The sequence below is a fragment of the Argiope bruennichi genome, chromosome 9, assembly GCF_947563725.1.
Source record: "Argiope bruennichi chromosome 9, qqArgBrue1.1, whole genome shotgun sequence".
NCBI lineage: Eukaryota > Metazoa > Arthropoda > Arachnida > Araneae > Araneidae > Argiope > Argiope bruennichi.
The window spans coordinates 126,541,675-126,565,259 of NC_079159.1; the positions used below are offsets into that span (position 1 = coordinate 126,541,675).

The 23,585-nt window shown below is 33.1% G+C and overlaps 1 protein-coding gene across 1 annotated transcript in view; it reads right to left on the reverse strand.

The window, feature by feature from the left end:
• Nucleotides 1–23,585, reverse strand: part of LOC129984787 (uncharacterized) — a 94,609-nt gene that overhangs the window by 14,949 nt on the left and 56,075 nt on the right. Inside the window, exons 2-4 of the mRNA XM_056094744.1 lie at nt 19,048–19,119; nt 13,900–13,968; nt 3,192–3,293 (exon numbers count right to left, since the gene is read on the reverse strand). Coding sequence (XP_055950719.1) covers nt 3,192–3,293; nt 13,900–13,968; nt 19,048–19,119 — 243 coding nt within the window. The remainder of the gene's footprint in view (nt 1–3,191; nt 3,294–13,899; nt 13,969–19,047; nt 19,120–23,585) is intronic.

The following is a 23,585-nucleotide window of genomic DNA, read 5'->3' on the forward strand; positions in this document are numbered from 1 at the left end:
TGTAACTGCAATTTTGCATTGTAAACACAAAAACTTGCATAAACTCTTGGTTTGCAGCTACTGTTTCGGGCATAAAAGGGAATAATAAAACTGGGAAAATGTCATTCTTATCAGCGATGGCTGTCATGCTGCTAGAACGAGCTTTGCATGTGTAGCATAGCAGTTTTCCGCTTAATCCTTTTCTCTACGCCTGGAATAGTAGGTTTAACGATTTTGGAGCCTTTACACTTCGTTGTATAGAGAGCCTAGAGTAGGGATATATTAATTGTGACCCCTTGTATTTAGTATATATAAAAATAATAATATTTTGATGACAGGGAGAATTACTATCATCAAAAAATTAGTTTTTCACGAATTTCTGCATTTGAAATCTTTCTGAGAGCAAAAACACATTTTGGAAATTACGTCCGTCTAATTCAAAAACGCAATGAGCTACAGGCATGAAATTTGATAAGAGATCTTTATAAAAAATTTGTAGATTTCTATTAAATTTTGAACGGAGTTCAACTCCTGGAACTGTTTCTGTGTGTCTGTCCATGCACAGTTCACTTGACTCTGTGTATCGTGTACAAGCAAGTGAACACGATAATTAATAAACGCAAAAAAAAATAAATAAATAAATAAATAAATAAATAAATAAAGAGGCAATATTTGGCACACAGTTTTAGCATTTAAAGCTAAATAGTTAACAAATTTCGAGCGAAATCCACAAAGGTGTTGATTATCTATCTTTCAGTACATTCGTTTACATGTAAATGCAATAACACAAAAACGCAAGGATTTAGATAAATGAAAATTTGTACTTAATATCGCACAAAAAAGCACATTTAATTTTCTTCACTATATAACGAAACAAGAAATGCTCATACGTTGGACTCTGAAAATAAAAATCTGAACATTCGTTGAATTAATAACCTGTGTGAAATCCACAATTTTTTATTCGGGGAGAGGATAAGATAATCTTTATTAGAGTGCGAGAAAGTTGCGGGAGGACCACTCCTGGCGGTTAAAGATAAGGAAGAAAAAAAGAGGTTAAAAACGCCGCATTATAACATACGTAGGAGTGCATTAAAAACTGTTCGGCTTTATCACTTATGTTTCACAATCTCGTAAAATATGCTTTGCGCTGTGGAGGGGATGCGTTGCTCCTGAGCCAATGGAAATCTACTGATCTGATGCGCGTGCCCTCAAATCGACGCCCACTTGAGGAAACAGCTCCCTTCCCTTTTGAAGTAAAGAAAGAAACTAAGTGATATCACGATTTCCCGAAAGAATTTTTTTCTTTTTCCCTCCGAGTGGGTAGATGCAAAATTAACCTTTCTGGCATCTGAGTGCTTTTTGTGCCGCGCAGGTGATAAATGCTAACTACGTAACTGGATAAACGGTAATGTGACGTTATTAGAAAAAAATGTCCAAGAGGCTATATGTGGAAAACATACAAATTCTCAATTCATGAAAACAAGTAAGGGGAAATAATCCCTAATAAAATTGGCAGAGAGATTTTAAAAAAATACTCATATCTGCTTCCTAAAAGTAATTTTTTAAAATGTATTTTCTGCTTTTCAATTTTAGGTTTATCATTCCTTAAGATAAATTAAAATCAGTGACAGTCCAAAACTTTCTCTCATACTCTTTAATAAAGGTGATAAATTAACGTTATTGTCTGTTTTTTCTCAACATATTGAAACCAACATTTGACACAGAACTGCAGTTTCGACCACAAAATTACATACCAAATTTTATACATTTAAGTCCTTCCGTTTTTCAGTTATCGCATTTACATACTTCTGAAAGTACAGATCGACGTATAGTCATCATCTTGTTGGATTTGGCTCAAGAAAAATTTGATAGCTGTCTATAATACAGATATTAAATCTGTGTACCGAATTTTATTCATCTAGCTCTCTTTGTTCTGTAGCTATAGTGTAGCTTATATTTGAATAAGAGGACAGACAGGTAGAATAGATTTTGCTCATAGAAATATAAAGATCATATGCCAAATTTCATGCGTCTAGCTCGAAGCATTCTTATCTCTGTCACAGATAGACAGATATTTTTCAAAAATGTATTTTTCGGACTCAAAGAAGTTCACAACATGGAGATTCCTCAAAATTTAGAGTTCGATTTTTTTTTTTTTGAAGATTACAATACTTTCTCTATACTCCGAACACGAGAAAGAATCTACACGAATCTCGGCAGAATATGAGGCTGATGTTGGACATATTGAAGGGGAAAAAAAAAAGGGTGGAAGTGACTTTAAATAATTTCCTTTTATATCTTTTCTTACTGTACTCATTCGAATCTCCGTCCATTGAGATCTGTGGAATGATTTCGATTCAAAGTTGCAAGTTAATTCCAGATCTTTCTTATCCTTTTAAACATCGTCTGCATAATTTTAAACTGGGAAGTATTTTAAAACGAAAGAAAACTCGATAAATATTAGAAGGACCATTGTAGAGGAATGTATATATACTATGATTTCATTAGACTTGCGCCCATTTATTCTTTAAATATATTGATGTTTTTTATGTGCAAAACATTATTTAGAATCAGTACCATTTATACTGTTTTCATTCTAGTGCAACTAAATTTACAGTTTTTCAATAGAATAAGTCAAAATAGGTATACTGAAATTTTGAAATGCGCTGAAACAGTCTAGGGAAATGGGTACGAGGAGACACTCCCACACCCACCGAAAAAAATATGAAAATTCGAATAAAGGGGGGAAATTAATTAAAGGATCTATTTTAGCTAACATTTTTACTATCGTAATATTTTTTTTCTTTTAATTATTTTTAATAAGGGTCACATACAAATGATAGCGGAAATTTTAAGATAAAAAATTCTTTAGCGTGTGTCAAAAAAATCCAAAACGCCCTTTAATAAAGCTTCAATAGACATAAATAGACAGTGGTATGTTCTACGCGAACAACGGGATGCACACGGCTCTCAGTTTCGTTTCATGCAGCTGGCGCATATGATAAAAACATCATGCATGCAAGTAGACAGACATTTTATAAAATGTATTTTAGAAAGATATTATAATAGAAGAAAATATTCTGCATTTCACTATGCAGAATATTTAGTTAAAAAAATATTTTAACATAAGTATTTAAAACGTCTAAATTATAGCTAACTAAAAGAAAATAAATCGTCTGTAAATTGTCAAGAAAGTGTGAAAGAATACTTACTTGAATTTTCGTTAGTGCATCAGTTTCCTCATTCAAAGTTTCGTGTGTCAAACGGCCCAAAAAACATTCCCGATTCGTCAAGTCTTTATATGCTATGGTTTTCTGGAATGTGGAAATAGAGGTCAACAAAACACGCAAAGGAATCAATAAGATGAGTTGGAATTAATGCCTGTATATGCTACACACACACACACATGCACATTCATTGTGGTTATACTAATTAAAATGCAAGTGTTTAAAATATTTTAGAAAAAGAATCTACTTTTAGTATAATGAAGAAACTTGGTATTTGTTTTATTTAGAGCATGGGGAATTGAATTACACAATTAAAGAAAATAGTACCGGGTTTTTTTTCGATATGTGGCATTGTATGTTATTAAAACTTCTTCTTCTTCTTCTTCTTTTTTTTTTTTACTATGTCAAAATGCCTACCACTTTAATTTTAAAAGCATTTGTAAGCAAAAGAAATGTTTCTTTAAAAATACAGCCATGACTTTTCGAAGGTAAAATATGTTCTGTTCTGTAAAAATTTGAGAAAAGGTCCATTATTTGTGAATACCTTAAAGAAAATGATTAGTAAATTTGAAGCTACAGGAGATTTCGGGATGCTCCCAGGAATAAGAGGATGACATATTGTGAATCAGGAGATTATGGAATTAATTAAGGATTCAAATGATTCAGAATTAGTGGATAAGCGACATGTAAGTGTAGCAAAAACTTTATCAATACCATAGCTCACCGTGCAAAAAATCCTGCGCTACATTTTACAACGCTATCCGTATAAAATTAAAATTTTATAACACTTGAAACCAGGAGATCCACAAAAAAGAATTGATTTTGAAAACTTCATTCTTTCCAAAAGTGAGGACGACGAATCATGAAAGATTTTGTGAATTGATGAAGAACATTTCATTTTATTACGACAAGTTAACACCCAGAATTTTACGATATTGGGTTCAATCAACCAGCATGCTGTTTTTGGAAAACCCTTGCATTCAACGTTTATTACAGTTTGGCGTGGTATGACTGCTGACTTTATTATTGGTCTATTTTCTTTTTTGAAATCTTACACCAGCAGGGCTTGTTCGCTGTACCGTAAAATGCACTGGTTACAGTAAAATTCTAGAAAGTAATGTGATTTCTGCTTCACAAGAAAGAAATTGCTTAGATTCAACTATATTCACGCAAAATGGAGCTCCATTTCATATTACTCAGTCTGTTAATCAACTGCTTCAGCAAACTTTTCGTGAGGATCATATAATTAGCAGATGATTCCAAATGCTCACTCCATTCACTTGATTTGAAATCTAGCAATTTCTGACTGTAGAAATATTTAAAAAACAGCATTTGTAAGGACAAACCTAACTCTGTCTTTGATTTAAAAATCAGCATTACTAGAACATGTCCTAGAAATTCACCAAGATACATTAGGCTCTAATGTGATCCCTTTCTCTTGCGTCTGCAGCATTTTATTGGACTTGAAGACCTACATATTGAGCAAATATTGTAATAATTAATTTCATATCTTTTAACAAAGAAAAAAATGTTATAATTTCAATGTAAAAAGTAATATCAATAAAAAACGTCACCTATCGAAAGAAATTGAACTAATTCTTTTCATTGTGTAATTTATTTCCCCGTGCTGTAAATATAATAAATATCAAGTTTCTTCAACATATTTAAAATAGTTTTTCTTCTAGAGTCTTTCAAACACTTGCATTTTAATTATAGCCATCCTGTATATACACTGAGTGACCAAATTAAATGACCACTTGACACATATACACAGATCGACCCTCATTTCACTTTGTTGAAACTGAAGAGTGAGATAGCTATAAAAAAAGGAATGCAGAATAAGTGAAGAATCAATTGCACTGTCTTGTTTGTGAAAAAAAGAAAAAAAAAAAAAAAAAAACGCAATTTAACTGAGTTTGCACGCGGAATAATTGTAAGTACTTGTAGCGTCGGAATCAATATCAGGAAAATAGTTGCACTTGGGAATTGTTCGAGAGCAGCAGCTATTAATGCTTATAGAAAGTGGCTTACCAAGCTGAAACCCGGATCTCAATGTCAGGATAGTTAGCGTCACAGACTACTGAATGCCCGATCAAAATATGATACTTGCCTTAAGTTTTCTAGTATAACAGAAGGACTACAGTACGTCAAATTGCAGGGAATCTTAATCAAGGAGTGATTACAAAGGTATCTGAACGAGCTGTTTGCCGCACATTTCACCGCTTATAGACTATGGAACTAGACCACCTGCTCGAAAACCTCTAGTGTCTGATCTGAACAAGACCAAATATTTCTAGTTCCCAAAAGAGCACAAAGATTGGTCAATAGATGACGGAGAAAGAATTATGTGGTTAAGTGAATCACGTTTTCAATTACACCATGCAAATGGTAGAGTATGAATATGCATAAAACAGCAGGAAATCAGGAACTTCAACTGCAATGGCGAAACACTTCAAATTGCTAGACAATATTACGGTTGGAATGATAGTTTCTTGGCACTTTTTTACACTACTTGGCATTGTTTTCTTGATTATTGTAGTAAAATTCTGAATGCTCAAGGGTATTTAATTGTTACCACGGATAAAACATATCCTGGTCTATTAATGGCGTACCTTGTCGGGGACCGATACTTCCAGCGTAACGATGCTCTCAGTCATAAAGCTGTCATTGTCCGCAGATGTTTCTAAGAGCATGACAAAGAATTTACCAGGTTTAGTTGGCTTACACTACAGCCAGATTTCAATCTAATTGAGAATCTGTGGGATGAAATCGTACAGGATAGCGGGCAGCTGGATACAGTTCTATCAAACCTTAAGAAACTGAAAAGTGCAGTTCATCTGAAATTCCTCACGCCACCTCCTAACGTTTCATAGAATCCATGCATAAGAGAATCCCTTCAGTATTAATATAAAAAAAAGGGTTCTACATTGTATTGATAGGCGGTCATAATAATTTGGGTCGTCAGCATATATGTGTGTGTGTTTGTACTGGCTTCTCTTAATTTAATTTATATTCTAATTTGTTTTGAAATTTTTTATCATAAAGTAGTCCATATTACTTTATTCTAAAATGTTCTCTTACTTTCAGACTCGACTCCCATTCCTTTTATTTCATTATTTCCAATACATGTTCTAAAAAAATGCCGAGTCTGTAATTCTCGCACTACAAACAAACGAATAAAAGGCCAAATGCCAGCGTCATAATTTTCAAAGATACCTAAAATTCCCTTTCTTGAATCGACACGTGTCAAAGAAATCCATTAAAAATCTCTTAGTAAAAGCATTAAGGGAACCATTTCTGATGCTTTTCTCTAGTGTCGAGATGTATACATATGTGCTTCACTGGTCCTCTCCCTATGTGTGTGTGTGTATATATATATATACATATATACAATAATAAGAACAATTGTGAATGACCACATCTACAGAGCAGATTATTGGAAATAGATTTATTCAATTTGGCAATGATGCATTTTAGATCATAAGAATGTGCACTTCGTAGAGATTCGTCGCCAAGAATCACACGATACATTTAATAAATATGCTAAATTCAGGCGAAATGATCATTTTTCGTAACTATTGTACGCTAATGCATGCAAGGCCTCTGGGATAACGCCTTTATTAGAAAGTAGACGAGAAAGTTTTGGGGCGATCATTTCAGCTAGTTCTACTTTAAAATATGTTTCTTAGAAAGTTAGTTATATCAATTATATTGTTTTTTAAAAAAATGCAAAACATTCTTCTGCTTTCTTTTTATTAAAATTATTTCTGTTTCACCTGCGTGAAAAAAAAAAAATATGCCGGTAATCTTAATTCGGAAATTTAGCAGTCACATGTTCATTTATGCACTCGGTTCTGACATAGATATGCTCCTTTCTGATATTTAAAAAGTATTCACCATGGTCACGAGAGACAAGTTTATTCTCTTTAAACAACACTTCTTCACACTAATATCCTGTTCTCTGTGTTTACTGTGAAATCGACCATTTATCTAAAAACAGGTAGAAAACTTCCTGTCTGCGTTTCGACATATCTAATTTAGATTCATTAATCGAAATTAATTTTCATTAAATTATTATTCAATGGTTTGATTATTAGGTTCAATAATGACGTTAATGTACAAATTTTCGAAATTGAATGAAAATTTCGTATTCTTCCATAAATACCTATAATTTAGTTCTCATCAGAGCTTAAAGAACTGTTAAAGTATATAATGCGTTAAATATTTTTTGCAATGAAGCATTTTTTAAAAAATTTATTGTAATGTAAAAAAAAATGATAAACTTTCAAAAAATTATTAAGGAAAAAAAAAAACTTAGTGTAAATATGATCGATTGATATCTCAGATAATTATTTATAAGAGTGTTTAAAAGATTTTAATATCTTAATTTCGATGTTATTTACATGAGGAAACTAATGTTCAAACATCGTTCGCTCTGACGATATTTTGGCAATTAAAACCAATGATACTGAAATTTTAGTAACGAAATACAAAAAGCAGTACAATAAAAAAAATTATAATAATTACAATTCCAAAATTATTGAATGATAATAAAAACCAAATTAAAATATCTAAGACCAAGCGTTTAGAAAAAAAAAAAAAAAATGGCCAGATTTCAAAATTTAGCCTTTTGGCAATCTTGCCGCAAACTGGTTGAGACTTTATCGGCCTTTGATAGATAAAGCAGAAAAAATTATTGCTTTTCCTCATCCATACCATTATCCGAAAAGCAAAGGGCGGAAGACATTCGTCCTCTGCCGCACCCTGTTAGGTTTTACAGCGCAGTTAAGATTCAAATCACCTTCCTCGTAATTGCACGCTGTCCACCTCCTCCCCCCTCCGCCCACGAGGGCAGCTCCGGTGGTGAAGAATTAATCTGCCACAGGGATGCGGTAGGTAAAAGCCAGCAATAAAAGCCACCATTAGGATTAATTGAGAAGCGGTAGGCTGCAGGTATTCGTAGACAGCAGCGGAGACTCACTTAGTGCGACGTGTTTCGCCCTTCGTAGTACGAAGCAAACTGAGTATAAATTCCCGACGTTCGCCTTTTGATAAGTTGAATTCAAAATTTGACATGTATCGGCAGTTTTGGCGACTTATTATTCGAATTTATTCATGTGAGGCGAGGAATTTTTAATCTCTCATACACGAAATATGGTGCAAGTGACTATTCAAGAAATTCAAACGAGATTTTGGCGAATCTCGTCGTTTTAGACCTCTCTGAATTCAGAAAAACACATTTTTTCCATTATATCTATCTGTTAGTGACAAAGATAACTCAAATACGCGTTGTGCTAGACGGATGACATTTGGTATGTGGTCTTTACAACAAATTTATATACATAGATTTTTATGATTTTTAACAAAATCTATATAGAGGAAACGTGCCTACCGGCTGTCTGAATATAAATTAATATGATAGCTACAAAAGAGGAGAGCTGGATACATAAAATTCAGTACACAGATTTAACATCCTTATTGAGATATTTTGAGCCAAATCCAACTAAGGTTCAACGTCTATCGGTCTGTTCTTTCAGAAGCAGTAAACGCGGTATCTCAAAAACGAAATGTCTTAAATATATCAAATTTGACATGTGTTTTTAAGTGTGGTTTTGTATCAAATTTTGGTTTCAATCGGGCTGAAAGAAGGCGTTTAGAACCCAAATTTGATTTTTGGATACTTTTAATCTATACAGAAAACAATCGCTAAATACTTTCATCTGGGATCGCATGTCAGATGTAGCAAAGATGCTAAATTCAAACGAAAGACCCATATTTTGTAACGATTGTGCGCCAATGCCAAGCAAGGCGTTCTATGGGATAATACTTTTATTAGAAAGTATGCGAGAAAGTTTTGTCGAGATCACTCTCCCTCCTTTCATAATTCGCTTCACATACAGATGTAGGTCCACACATCCACGGACCTATTTAATCCAAAATTAGATACAAATCAACCATTCGATTCACAAAACTATAGGCTAAATTTCACTCATCCAATTCTTTTGAGCCCTTCGCTCCCGTTTTTTTAGAAATGTCAGTTTATTACAAAAACATAGTTTAACAAGTGGGAAAAGTTTCCTGCAAATTTTCTGGCATACTATCTAATAAAGACACTGTACCCTTTCTCCCACATGAAGTGACGCGCCGTGAACACCAGGAGGCTTGAGACATTTATTTTCTTCCTTTCGTACTCTTCGTAGTATAGCAACAGATAGTGTGTTAACTACAATGCCATTGGCGGATGACTTGAAACAGCCTAATAACAATCGATCTTCAAAGAGTTTGCTCTTTTATTTATTATCTACTCGCTGGGATGCAATGAATGCACCAGCCGGGTGGATTCAGCGAAACTTTCACTTATACTCATTCATAATGTACTTGTGTATTTTTAATGAAATGCTATTGCCGAACCATAGTGATGAAAGATCCTATTAAAACGATCTCATACGACCCTTGTTTTTTTCTTTGTCATTGATTTCTGGGATGAAGTGAAAACAAAAAATACCGGAAAATCAAATGTGGGCATTTTTTTTTTTTTTTTTTTTTTTTTACGACAGATTAAAACCAAAATTTGGCACACAGCTACAACTGTTTTACAAAATCCCATCCGCACTTTCACAGACCGACCAACGGATTTGGTGCCACATTTGATACTTATCTACATTTTGGATGTTTCCCCTTTTGCCCATCGATTTCTCTTTGTGTATCGTCTTCACTCCCACCTGGACTTCCTCGGAGTGGACACAAGTTGAAAAGACTTCCTCCTTCTGCATCAAAGAGTTTTTCAGTTCACAGACAGAAAGAAGGACAAAATGACAAAAACGTGTTTTTTTTTTTTTTTTGGACTCAAGGATATCGGAAACTTGAAAGATTTGTTGAAATCTGGAATTTAAATTTTTTACGAATACAGTTACCTTCTCTGTACACTATGTATGCGAAAAAGTACCAAGTACAGTCCGTCAAAAAAAGTTTCCGGGCACATGTTATGGCTGGTGATCTATAAGTCAAATTCAAAGAAAAAACGCCATTCGATTAAATAGATGTAAATTGTCTTTGCACGATGAATCATCTACATTTTTCTTTGTATCATTTTATTTTTCCCATGGCAGCCTCTCATTTTTCGTCTTTTGACTGATTTTATAGAATAAAAATCCCCAGATATAAAACTTCAGATAAAAAGATTTAAAAAAACCAAAAATATATAAGAAGAAAGTATGAGAGATGGTTTCAATATATACAAACATAGCAAGTAGATCCATCTATTCATATTTTCCTTTACCCACATCTTCATGACAGTCGTTCATGCAATCATTTTTCTCAAAAAAACGAATGTATCTTTTAATGATAACTTTATTGACAAAGATGAAATAAGAATTTGAAATCTATACTTTTAGTTGCCTATTTAATTGTAAATAAATAATAAACAAATAGTATTTTCGAGGCATATTATTTAAAGTAATTAAAAAATGTATCCATTAATATTAATAAAGTTAGCTTCAGTTAAAAAATTTTGGAGTAGCTACAAAATAAAATGCGTATTTTCTGGAACATTCTTTTATAATTGAAACACAAAAATCTTTATGCAGTTGATTTACATCTGCAGGTTTTCACTAACAGAATGCTTTAAATCATTTTTAAGGATTTTTCCCTATTTCATCTCTTTTTACTATCAACTGTATTAAATTTTTAAAAAATACTTACTGAAACGTACAAAAATACTTACCGAAATACAAAAACTTGTTTATGTGCTTCATTCAATAATGTTTTATTTATCAATACATTTCACGGCATGTAAATTTAGTATTTAATACAGAATTTTACTTCTGTCTTTTTTTTTATCAATTAAAAGTCTAGGAATCATTTCTTCATTTATCATTGGCTCCTACATGTACCAAACGGAACTTACTGCTACAGGTATGGCATGATCTGAAATGGACAAAATTTGGAAAAGTGTTTTATTTCTTGTTCCTTCACTTGACATCGACATTTTAGAAGTTCCTATTCAAAAATTTTAACCTTGTAAATTTTAAAGTTAATTAAAAATATAAAATAATCTTCTATATTTTTTACTTTCCACAGCGTTAGTCTTCCTTCCGAGTATTTTAATGTAAACTAAGATTTATTGTCAGATATACATTATATCTATAAGTGTATTTAAAAAACTGGAACCGGAATTGAATGGTAGGAATTCAAATTTTCAACCGATTATAATTCATAAACAGTTTACTCAAAATTACGAAATGCTGTATTGTACAAATGTACAAAATGTTTTATTGTACAAACAAAATACTGTAAAGCCACGAATATCTCGCATGAACTTGATAAAGGATAGTTATGAAACATATATCTTTGGCACCCATTTAGCTTTTTTATTGACTCTATCCTATGTATTTTGGACGCCTTTTTGTCGACTGATTGACATAAAAATTCGATACACATGTTGAAACCCTTATATATATCGAAGAATAAAGCGACTGCTTCCAAGGACTGAGCTGAAATACACTAATACGAAATAAATAAATAAATTGGAGCAAAATTTATTGCCAGCTATTCCATACAACATTTGAGACATTTTTTTAAAAAACTTTCATCATCGCTTTATCTGAGCATAAACAGCACCACTACCAGAACCATAATTCTTTCCCATCCCTTTCGAGAATGATCTTTGAAATACGATGAGAAAATGAGTTCAGTTTGGATAGGAAAGAAGCTGATGTTGAGCGGGTGCCTGCCCAAAGGTAGAGTTTATGCTCGAAACAGTTTCCCAGTTAATGAGCTATCAGAAAAACCGGATTATCAAACAGATAAACTCGTAAGGCCTGCAACTCTGAGGGGCCTTGAGATTTATGGGAAGATATTTTCGAGGTAATCTAATTTCGTATCTTCATTTGATTTACAGGTGTCGACAACTCGAAAGTATTCAAATAAAAGATGAGCAAAATTTAAGTCTTAGATCATTATTCTTAAGCCACGTTCCGACGGCCTGTGGTCTTTACGGATATGGTCGTAAATCTTCCAACTGACCCATTGTCGGACCCCCCCCTTGGGCACGCGATCGGGAGCTTCCGCAAATTGTCGGTACAATGAACGGACATCAAAGAACCCGGAAAACCACAAGACAGGGGAACGAGGGAAAAATGTGTCGGTCTGAAGGAGCGCACAGGTCGTCGAAACGCGGCTTTAGGGTCGTTTTACATGCCAGCAAATTTGTTTAAAGTTTACTTTTCACATCTTTTAAATTTTATTTATTGAAGCTTTCTCTCTCTCTCTCTCTTTACTCCAGTTTTAACTATTACCGAAATTCTTGTAACAAATTTTGAATCTACCACATGCTCTATACTTTGGAAAATAATTTCTTTTAAGTCAATTCAAGGTAACTCCTGAGAATTGTCATGACCGTCGATAGTAATTCACCGCCTTTCTCTCTACCTTATCTCATCCATGCGATATGTTTAGGGAATGCAGATGATTGAAGAGCAGAAAGGAAAGTGTTGGAATGTTTAAGGTTTTTCTTTGAAAAGCATTCAAGTTTAGATTTTTTTTTGTTTGTTCATAATATGAATTTGGTTCTGAGACAGAATATTTTAAGAAACAAACAGTTTTATTTATGTTTGGTACCACAATATCTGCAGTTAGTAAGTACAAAATCTTCTTGAAATGTGTAGCCTGTACTAAAAAATACACTCCACTAGTGTGCGAGACACTAGATGTTCGAAGGGAATTAGATAAAATTTAAGATAAAGAAACTCCCCGTGTTCTGAAGTCAGTGTGAGCGACAATACTTTCTATTCCTTCGGACCTTGAACATAAAATATAAGGTAGCAAAGAATGAAACCAGTCCTATATTCAGAGTCCAAAAAATGTTTTAAAGAATGTGAAGGAAGAAATGGAACTATTCCAATAAAAAAAAGTACGTAGCATTGAATCTGTTAAATAGGAACACACTTTTATAGAATAAGCGTAGTAAATAAAAAAAACAGTGTAACATAGAAATTAATGACTAGTTCTGTATGTGAAATAATATTGCATCTGCTAGTCCAGGTTCATAATGAAAGACTTTCGAGAAAGGAAAATAACTTAATCAGATGTGGGGAATGAGCCGCAAGTTCTTCAAATATTCCTTAGGGCTGATTATTAGGGAATCTTATGCAGGCCAACTGTAAGATTTTGATTTGTTGCCTGGTAGCCACAGAGACAGTACTTGGTTGAATTTTGTCAGATTCAGTATTTGAAGTGAAATACCTTCAAGTAATACAATTATTTCTTTTTTGAAAAAATAATTGGATGTTTCTGAAGTGTGGAAATTTAATTCCTTGGGCCAAAACTTAATCGTAAAAGCATATGACTATGAATATCATGCTATAAAGAACTGAATTAGAATGAATAATAAAAAACAAAATATTCCAAAGGAATCGTTAAAATTTAAAATCTATTAGAAATGCGATTAAAATTCTAATTATCTTTATGACCCTTCCACGCTTTGGTGATTTTATTTCAACATTTAGGATTTTTTAAAAAGAAAACATGTTTTTCTTTACATTGGTAAGAAAGTATCTTTCAAATTTTTTGTAATTATTTTGAATTATAATCAGGAGAATGAAATTTGAAATAAATTATTACAATATTAGATCATATCTCTACAACAAAAAAAGGGGGAGGGGGGTGGATGGGAAGCAAAACTCGAATTACTTACTTGTTTAAAATCATACAAAGTCACTGTTTTTGTCGCTGCTCTCGGACTCATATTTATAACGTATTCAGTCTGAAATAGATCAAAAGAAATATATAATTATTCATTGGTATTTGGCGGCATCAAGTAACTTAGAAAATCAATAATTACTTATTTTCTAATTTCAATAATGAAAACTTTAGATATTACTATATCTAAATATTGTTAATATCTAATCCAAAGCATGCATCGATTCAGATGGTAATTCTAATTTAATTTTAAACATAAATTTCAATAAATATCCTTTAAATTATTTTAAAAACATCCAGATGAAGATAATTGTGTTGTTGAAGATAGTTATATTAAAATTATGTTTACATTAGAAAAAAATCATTTAAAAAAATCTGTTAAAAATCATTTAAGAACTTTATAGATACGTCTTAAATAATTTTAAAAATATAGCAGAGTTTTAAAAAAAACAATGCATATTTCCGAATACCCTACTTTACCTTGAAAATTAATAATTGAAAGATGGTCACGCTTTGATCTCAAAATTTGGTAAATAGATGACCTAAATTATTAAAAATTGCTTATGAGATTGCAAATATGTATTCATTCCTAAGTTGACAACTCAAGTCAACCACATCTCTCGCAAAAGGTGCGTATCTTTTAAATGGCCGACGGGTTCACATCCAGCTCTTCTGGGACTAGCGAATAATGTATATATAATCTTATATTAATAAAAATTATTATTTTCAAACAATACATAATATAATTCAATCAGTAACAAAATATTCGAAATCACAAATATTACAGAAAACACCTGTCGTTTATAAAACAAATATTACAGAAAACACCTGTCGTTTATAAAACAAATATTCAAAAGTCAAAGGCACCAACGAGGCTCCCCAGAAAGATGAACCCAATCATTTTTCAAGTTTCAAGAAATTTGTAAACAATTTTCCATTATCTGTCAGCTCACTCACCAAAAAAAAAAAAAAAAGCAGAAAGAGATTTGCTGATTTATTTTTAATTTTAACGTATGGGCAAGAGCCAGAGGAGCGAGATAAAAAATTTTTTTGTTAAACCAGAATGAAACCAGCGGCAATGGTTTACTCAAAACTTTCTGGCATACTCTCTAATAAAAGTACCATCCCAGAGATCGCCTTGCATGGTGTTGGCGCGCAATAGTTGAGAGACATTAACCTTTAGCACGAATTTAGCGTTTTTACTGAATGAACCGCGTGATTCTAAGCGATATTTTGGCGATTAATCCCTGGCATGCGGTTGAAAATATCCGGAAATAGAATTTGCATTTTAGATGCGTTCTCCCCAGCCGATTGAAACAATTTCACAAAACTACAATTGTAGTCAACAAATCTCACACCAAATTTCATATGTTTAAGTCATATCATGTTTACATGTTTCTGAAAATACAGACCGACGGACGTTCTACTTCTAGTTGGATTTGGCTAAAAATTTGATAAGTATCTACACTATAGATTTAAATCTGTGTTCCAAGTTTTATCCATCTAGCTATATTCCTTTTGTAATTATCGTGTTAACTTACATTCGGACAGCCAGTGAGACAAATTTCCTCTGAACGGAAGAAAGTTTGATAAATATCTACAAATTTGGTGTAAAGACGAAATACCGAATTTCTAGCTCAAAGCATTTTGAGTTATCTTTGTCACATCCAGATATGTAGACACACATATTGCCATAAAGGTATTTTTCGAAATTCAGGAGGTTTAAAACGTGAAATTTCATTGAAGTCTCGAGTACAATTTTTTTAAATATTACAATACTTTCTCTATACTTCATATACGAGAAAATAAAATATAAAATAATCTAAATCACTAAATTTTTTATGGAGCGATTTGGTGAATTTAATAGTATAAATATGGAAAAATAGGCCGTGTAAAAGGAATGAGGCCATGATCAGTAACAGGGAAAATTATGGATTGAGAAATTATCAGGGTTTTTGAATTAAACTTCTGTAGAAATCGGCTCGCACGTAACCGGGCACAGAATCAAACGGAGCATCTCCAGAAAGAAGGAACTTCGTATTTCCCAAAAGATTGCACCTAAACATGAATTCCAATTGCAAAGTTTTGCAAAATATGTGGACAATTGTATGAAAACATTTTGGTTTTTGTGTGTGCTGATAGTAAAGAGTTAAAAATGTTTAATTTTTATGCCTATTCTATAAAGAAAAAGTCTCAATTAGTAGATCGAAAAATTATTTTCGTTGACTTCATCTCTACACACAAGAAACTTCACCTTTCTATTAACAAAATGTGAAGAGATATACTTATTTTTAAATTGGGAAGAACTATTCAGAAATTTAGATGAAAACTTTTACTTCAGAAGTACAAATTAATTTCAATACAGAAAAATGCCATATTGTTATGGAAATTCCGAGGTTCTTTTCGGATTTGTTGGTCGATGAAATAAACAGTCCTTTAGTAACGGACGACGACTTTTATTGACGCAAATACAAAGACAACAAATATACTGCCGACACGAGCACAAGCAACACATTGCAACAAACAGTAGCCCACGAGTAGTAATCGGTAGTAATAACAACCATAGCACACAAAGCAGCCAGATAGAATTCAGCAGGAGAAGGGAATCTACGTAGCTTCACTCTGCGGTCTCTCCAAGCGTCTGCAATTCATCCCTGTCACCTCACTTTAGCTGTATCCAATTACCTATTCACTACTGCCCTTCTGGCTACTCCCACAAGACTCGATACTACTTCTACAATAAACAGCAGGACTCGGCACACGGCTCAATACAACAATCGCTTGAGATCCAGATAATGCTTTCTCTCCGCCAAGCTGATCCAACTATTCGCCGTTGACTCTTTCCACGATTACAACTCGTTTCACGACTTGAGAATACCTTCCTTTTATAATTCTCGGAGGCAGGCAGAGAAGGTTCTGGACCAATCAAGTGTAATTCGGTTTCTATTGGCTCAATTGTTAAAATTCTGGAGGATTCCAGTATTATCTATTTTGTCGCCAAATTCGTCATCAAGTCTCCAAATGGTCGCCAAACCCTGAGATCACTGATTCGATATCCGATGAGCATCCCACAGAACTCACTGTCTTTCCATTGGTTGAACTAACCATGCTGGGAAGCAACATTAAAGATTGTAACAATATGTAAATATTCATCTAATAATCAATATGATTTGGAAGAAATTTGCTAATCGCACATATTGTTATTCATTTTAATTGATTGACATTTGTGTTCCCAAATTTAAAAAGAAGCGAATCGATATTTGAGAAATTGCATTTTTATAATTCTCAGAGAAATAATGGAATGCCAAACAAGTAAATAAAATTCTTCGTTTACAACTGCGTGCTTAATATTAGGGCTTCCAAAAGAATATTCTGAAAAATTAATGATTTAGGTCGTATGGAAGCGCAATGCTGGTCTACTTGCGGAATTCAAACGTCATATTTCTAGGCAGTATATTAATAGAATTATTCAGTGCTTACAAACTATAAGATTATTTATCTGAGAAGGAAAGTGGACTTTGAAGTGTTGTACAAGTGGTTTGTTAGTGGTTTGCGATGTTATAAATATAATAGCTCTAATAAAGAATCATTTTATTTATAGGCGTTATCTAAAAGTTCATAGAATAAAGCAAGAATTTTAGTAGTAATAAAGTAATTTCTATGTTCTTCATTTGATTTTTAGCAGAATTTTCATTGTGGCATGTTTTATGAATTCTTTTAAGGTGATTTATAATAGTGCTTGTTTAAAGTTTGCAAGCGGTATTAGAATTCCAGAACATATATCTATTGACATTAAATCATTTAATTCCTTTTGGATGTCAATTAGTCTAGAAAATTTCTGAGTCTTGATAGTTATTGATTTGATTCATTTGAATTCACCTAAAGAAATAGTTTTGCTAATGGAATTGAAATATCTAAGCTTCAACATATTGAAATCATGGCATTTCGATGTAAAATTCAAGATGCCAATTTTTAAAGATATACAGAAATAAGTTTACCTGCAGAGAAGAGCAATTGTGCCTTCCCTCCCTCTCCATTTAAAATAAAAATTACTGTGGATGAAATAATTAGTAAGGTCTTTTTATTACCTAAAATTAACTTTTTAAGTCATAGAAATATTACATTAAAACTTCTTGCAATTTGTCAAATGAAATCTTGTGAGAGAAAATAAGTTTACAATGTATCAGTTTCATTATTTTTGACGAATGCAATGACTTTTTTGCTGTTCTTTTAATCCAGTGGTATTTTAAAAAATAAATCTAGATATTTTTTATAGATTTATTAGTATCACCAAGTGATACATCTATTTCTTTTCCTTTTGCTATTTATGAAATTCAGTACAAATAACAATACATTCTAGATATTATACCAGATTAAAGCAAAATTAGAAAAAGAAAATTTTGGCATGTTAAAGCTAAAAACTGTTATCCATATGAACTTAATAATACAGTGTAAAATAAAATGATCAATATTAATAATTGCATATTCATAGTCATTTAATATCAGCAAAGACATTGACAAAAACAGTATCAAAGTAAACGATAAAAATAGGCAGACTTCAACATATTACCTAAGGTAGAATTCAACAATCTGATCTAAAAAGAATTATTGACGATTTCAACATGAAACATTAATGCATTTTAAATGTAATTTTGCCTTATTTTCGATACCACCATTTGATAATGATTTTTGAATATTTCCATGCAATCGTAGCATTGTATGCATTTTTAGCGTTTTTATTTTCACTTCTTTACTTCTTTAATTTTTACCTGGCAAGCTTCGCACTTTATTTCGTCTTTACTCTGGATTATTTTCCTTTTGTTTTCCTTTGGTTCGATATCTAATTTCATTAACTTCGTCGCTCTGATTTGTATGTTCCTTTCGGTTTTGCAAAGATTATTAAAATTTTTAAATCTAAAATATACATTTCTGCATTTGTTGATGAAATAATATGGATAAAGAAAATTATTCTGATGCTTATATGCGAGTGATGAATTAAAATTCAAAGATCATAATGTGCATTAACTGTATAGAAAAAAGAATTTCCGTTTATCTCAAATTACATTTTCTTCAGGGGAAATACTCTACATAAGAGGCTACAATACGAAAAAAAAATTATATTTAAAAATGTATCAATACATACTTGTTTTTTATAATCCAAGACGACGGTTACTGGAACAGTATGTTCTCCATTCTTATACCTTACGACAAATGTCTGCAATAAATAAATAAATAAAAAGATAAAACTGTACTTCTTTGAAAAGGAACAGTTTTTATTCTAAAACTTAAAAAGAAAATAAATTTATAGAAATTTTGGAGAGTAGAGTAGAAGTATTTAGATAACAAATAGACAAGATCAAACCACATGCAATGCACGCTTGGGAACACAGCATGTGAAGCGATTTTCCAGTAATCCATCGCATGTTATCTTATGAACACGATAAATAGTGTAATTTTGCTTTGATTTGAAATGGCGAGTAATATGTCATAGGCAAGATGTCAATCTCGATCGAGTTCGTAAATAGGCGGAGTGGTGGAAAGAGTGAGTGAATGAAGTTTTCAGTTTTCTCCACAAGCCTTCACTTACTATAAAAGCTTTAAAGAAGCAACATACAATACTATTGAAATAACAGAACAACGGAATAAAGAGAAGACATTTTTTTTAAAAAAATTACTGCCTCATCAGAATGAACGACTTTTATACGGAAAGTTTCCAGATATAGAAAATGGGTTTAAAAATAAGAACCTTAGATTTTCGGTGATTAAAGGAGAAAAAAAATTTCACCTCCTCCATTTATGCACTCGGGACGATTCCTCCTTTCTCCCCTACTTATAACACATCACTCACCTTGGAAATCCAATCAAAACGACTCCTAATTATTATGCAATCAAGACAACATGGGACAGATATCTGGAAAAAGAGAATAGGACTAAAATGGAAAGTTTTGTTCTGAAAATGCATAATGAGTAGATTTGTGCTCTTTCAGTTGTGTTTTATCATCTCCTAAATTAACCGAGCTTTGAAACATTCTGCATATGACGTTTTGCAATACTACTTTGTTAACCAATAAATAGTAGAATAATTTTGAAAGCATTCGAATCATTAAGGAATATGTTGTAAAGAGAGTCGATATCTCGGACGAGTTCGTAAACGGGTCATCCAGTTCAAGGGGATGGTGAAAAAGTCCAAAGGATGAAATTTTAATTCCTTTATAACCGTCTTATGGTACAAAGTATAAGTATAATACTAATTAAGCGAATTACAGCCTCGTTATAAAGAAAAAAACATTTTGTATTGAAAGTATTTCAATAGCTGAGAGCACTTAGAAGTTATGGAAGAAATCACATCTTTGTTACTTAAAAGTTGGGATTTAAAAATTCATTTTCAATTCCTAATGTCGAGTGCTTTTTAACCTATGCCTTTTGCACCGTGTTGAGTAGCGTTACTCAGTAGCACACTCTCCCATCTCTCTTCTTCACCATCCAGCTTCAATTCTTAGCAAATTATTATATTTTTATAGAAATTCGTTTATTTCGAAAACACAGTATAACCACCAGCGAGAGTGCCCCCCCCAACCATTCTCGCATACTCTCTAATAAAGTTGTTTTCCTCCTCAACGCATGACATATATTTAACGCAATCTATGTTATGATCCCTGAAGATGTTTTTGGAGGATTGATTTCTGGCTTGCGGCTTATAGTACTCAAAAATCGAATTTGTGTTTTAGATGCATTTTTTTCACAACCGACTGAAACCTGCACCGAACTGCAATTGTAGTCGCATACCAAATTCGATCTATTTAAGTCTTTGCAATTTTGAGCTATCGCATTTGCATGCTTCCGAAAGCACAGACCCGCAGATCCCTTGTTGAATTTGACTCAAAATTTGATGGATATGTACACTATATAGATGTGAAATCTGTGTACCGAATTTTATCCATCCAGCTCTCTTCATTTTGTCGTCATCGTGTTAACTTATATTCGAACATGCTGGACAGTCAGACTTTCTCAGAATGGATTTTGCTCAGAATTTAATATAAATCTACACATTTGATGTAAAGTCTGTATATCAACTTTCATCCGTCTAACTCAAATCGTTTTTGATTTATTTTTCGTCACAGGTAGATATAATGTCAAAAATGTGTTTTTTGGAGTCCAATATAAAACGTGATTTGTTAAAATCTCTTCGAAATTTTTTGATGATTGCAATGCTTTCTCTATACTTCGTATACGAGAAAATAAAGAAAAAGGGCTGCGTAAAGTTAATGCTTTCCCATTGAAGCTTGGCATATCCTCTCTGTTACCGAATTTCATTCAAGGAGGAAAATCCCATTTTCAGCAATTCTTTCCAAAATTGATCCAAGATGAACGACAGTAAACGAGATTTGAAAAAGATAAACATTGTAAATGCTAGCAGCGAAAATATTGGGAAGGGCCCAACGACTTTCACACTCACTGCAAGAATGTTCACAGAAACGATCTGTTAAGGGATGACCAAATATTTCTTTCAATGTTTACTGCTTCGTAAAGCATTGCTCATTTTTGTACTTTAACAAGACTGAAAATAGGCCTTCTTTTTTATCTTATTTGTTTGTTTGGCACTTAACTGATATTCCAGTCTGTATCTGAAAGGTGTAATTTCTTTTCATAAGTGAGAAGGATTGCTCGTTACTCGTATTCAAAATTATCCTTCGTTTTTAATAATTATTTTTTCTTAGAATTTTTTTTTAATTAAGGAACGGAATGCTTCATAGAAGTTTTATTGCACATTTTTGAGGCCACAGGTATTAGTTGTGAGCGATCTTCAAGTTCGTAATTTATCATGCTTGTTCATGAGGAAGTGGAAGGACAAAATCTTCACACGCATGAAACAAGTGTGGTTGAATGAAACTGTTAGAAATAATTTTTTTTTCTTATCACATGAAAAAATTTGCATAACTTGCTTGCTATATATGAAATATATTACCATTAAAAATGTTCTTTTCAAGCATCTACAAGGTTGTAATTTTTTTTAATGTGCAATACGCAAAGATATCTGAGAATCCGTAAAATTAATTCTACATATTCTGCATCTATTCACACAGAAGGCTGTTTTTAATCTGATACGTTGACCACAGCATATCAATGTAATTCTAACGGAAATACCAAACCAAAATTAATACAACCTGTAAGATTTTTAAAACGAGTTGTATTAATCTGCTGTATGGCAAGAAAAGCCCACACGAATATTAAGGGTTTAAGAATCTTCGATTATCACATTGGATTCTGTGATGTTATTAAAAAAAATCATTAGGAATTATATGTAGATTTATAAGTACTACATAATTACTGATTTTTTTTTCAAATTCGACAGATTTTATAAATAATTAATGCTACATTTAAACTTTAAGCACATGCTTTTGCTACATTTAAATTTCATCTGCTACGATTCCTTCTTCTTGGGTTCACAATAATGTGTATAATCTGCTTGTCATTCAGTTTCTCTTACACTTTTGTCGATTTCAGTTCATATTACACTGAAGTGACAGAAAAATTGGTACACCAATCTAATATCATGTACAGCCTCCGCGAGCACGCAGAAGTGCGCAACATATCATGGCATGGATTCAACTAATTTGTTAAGATATTCTGTAGACAGTTCACACCACGATTCCTGCAGGGCCACAAAGCCATGGGAGTACGAGGTGGTGGAGATCTCCTAAGGGCAGCACGTTGCAAAGCATCCCAGATATGCTCTATAATTTTCATGTCAGGGGAATTAGGTGGCCGAGAGTGGGAACGAAATTCAGAAGAGTGCTCTTCAAGCCACTCGGTAGCTACTGAAGTGCTGTGGTGTGGCGCATTATCCATCTGGAATTGTCCACGTCCGTCGGAATACACACATGACATGAATGGATGCTGGTGGTCAGAAAGGATGTTAACGTATCGCTGTTCTGCCATGGTTGAGTCTAGACATAACAAAGGTCCCATTTCATGCCAACTGCACACGCCCCATATATCATCACATAGCCTTCATCAGATTGAATAGTTCCTTGCAGGTATGAGGGATCCGTGGATTCATGGGGTTTAAATCACACCTGTACAAGGCCATCCACATAATGCAATTGGAAACGTGACTCATCAAATGAGTCAACGTTTTCCCAATCATTAAGAGCCCAATGACGGTGTTGGGAAGCCCAGGTAAGGCGCAGTTTTGTGCCGCTGAGTCAACAATGGTACGAGATGGTCTGCGGCTGCGAAAGCCCATATCAATTAGGGTACGTTGCACAGCGCTTAGGCTGACACTTGTTGATGGGCCTGCATTCAAATCCGCAGCAGTCTGAGGAAGTGTTGAAAATTCTATCTCGTGTAACGGTTCCCTTCAGCCGTCGATGATCCCGTTCTGTCAAGGTCTTTTTTTGGCCTTACCGCTGCCGGACATTTGAAGTTTTACGGGAAACCTGATATTCGCGATACACCCTTGAAATGGCTATGCGCGAAATTCCAAATTTCATCGGAAATGCTGTGCCCATCTCTCGGGCGCTGACGATTAGTCTCCGTTGAAAATCACTTAAATCTTGATAACCTGCCATTGTAACATCAAGAATCGATGTAATAGCCTCCTCAGACACCTGTTGTCTTACATACGCACTGTCGACCCCATCGCGCTGACCTGATTGGTTGAACACCTCCATTATTTAC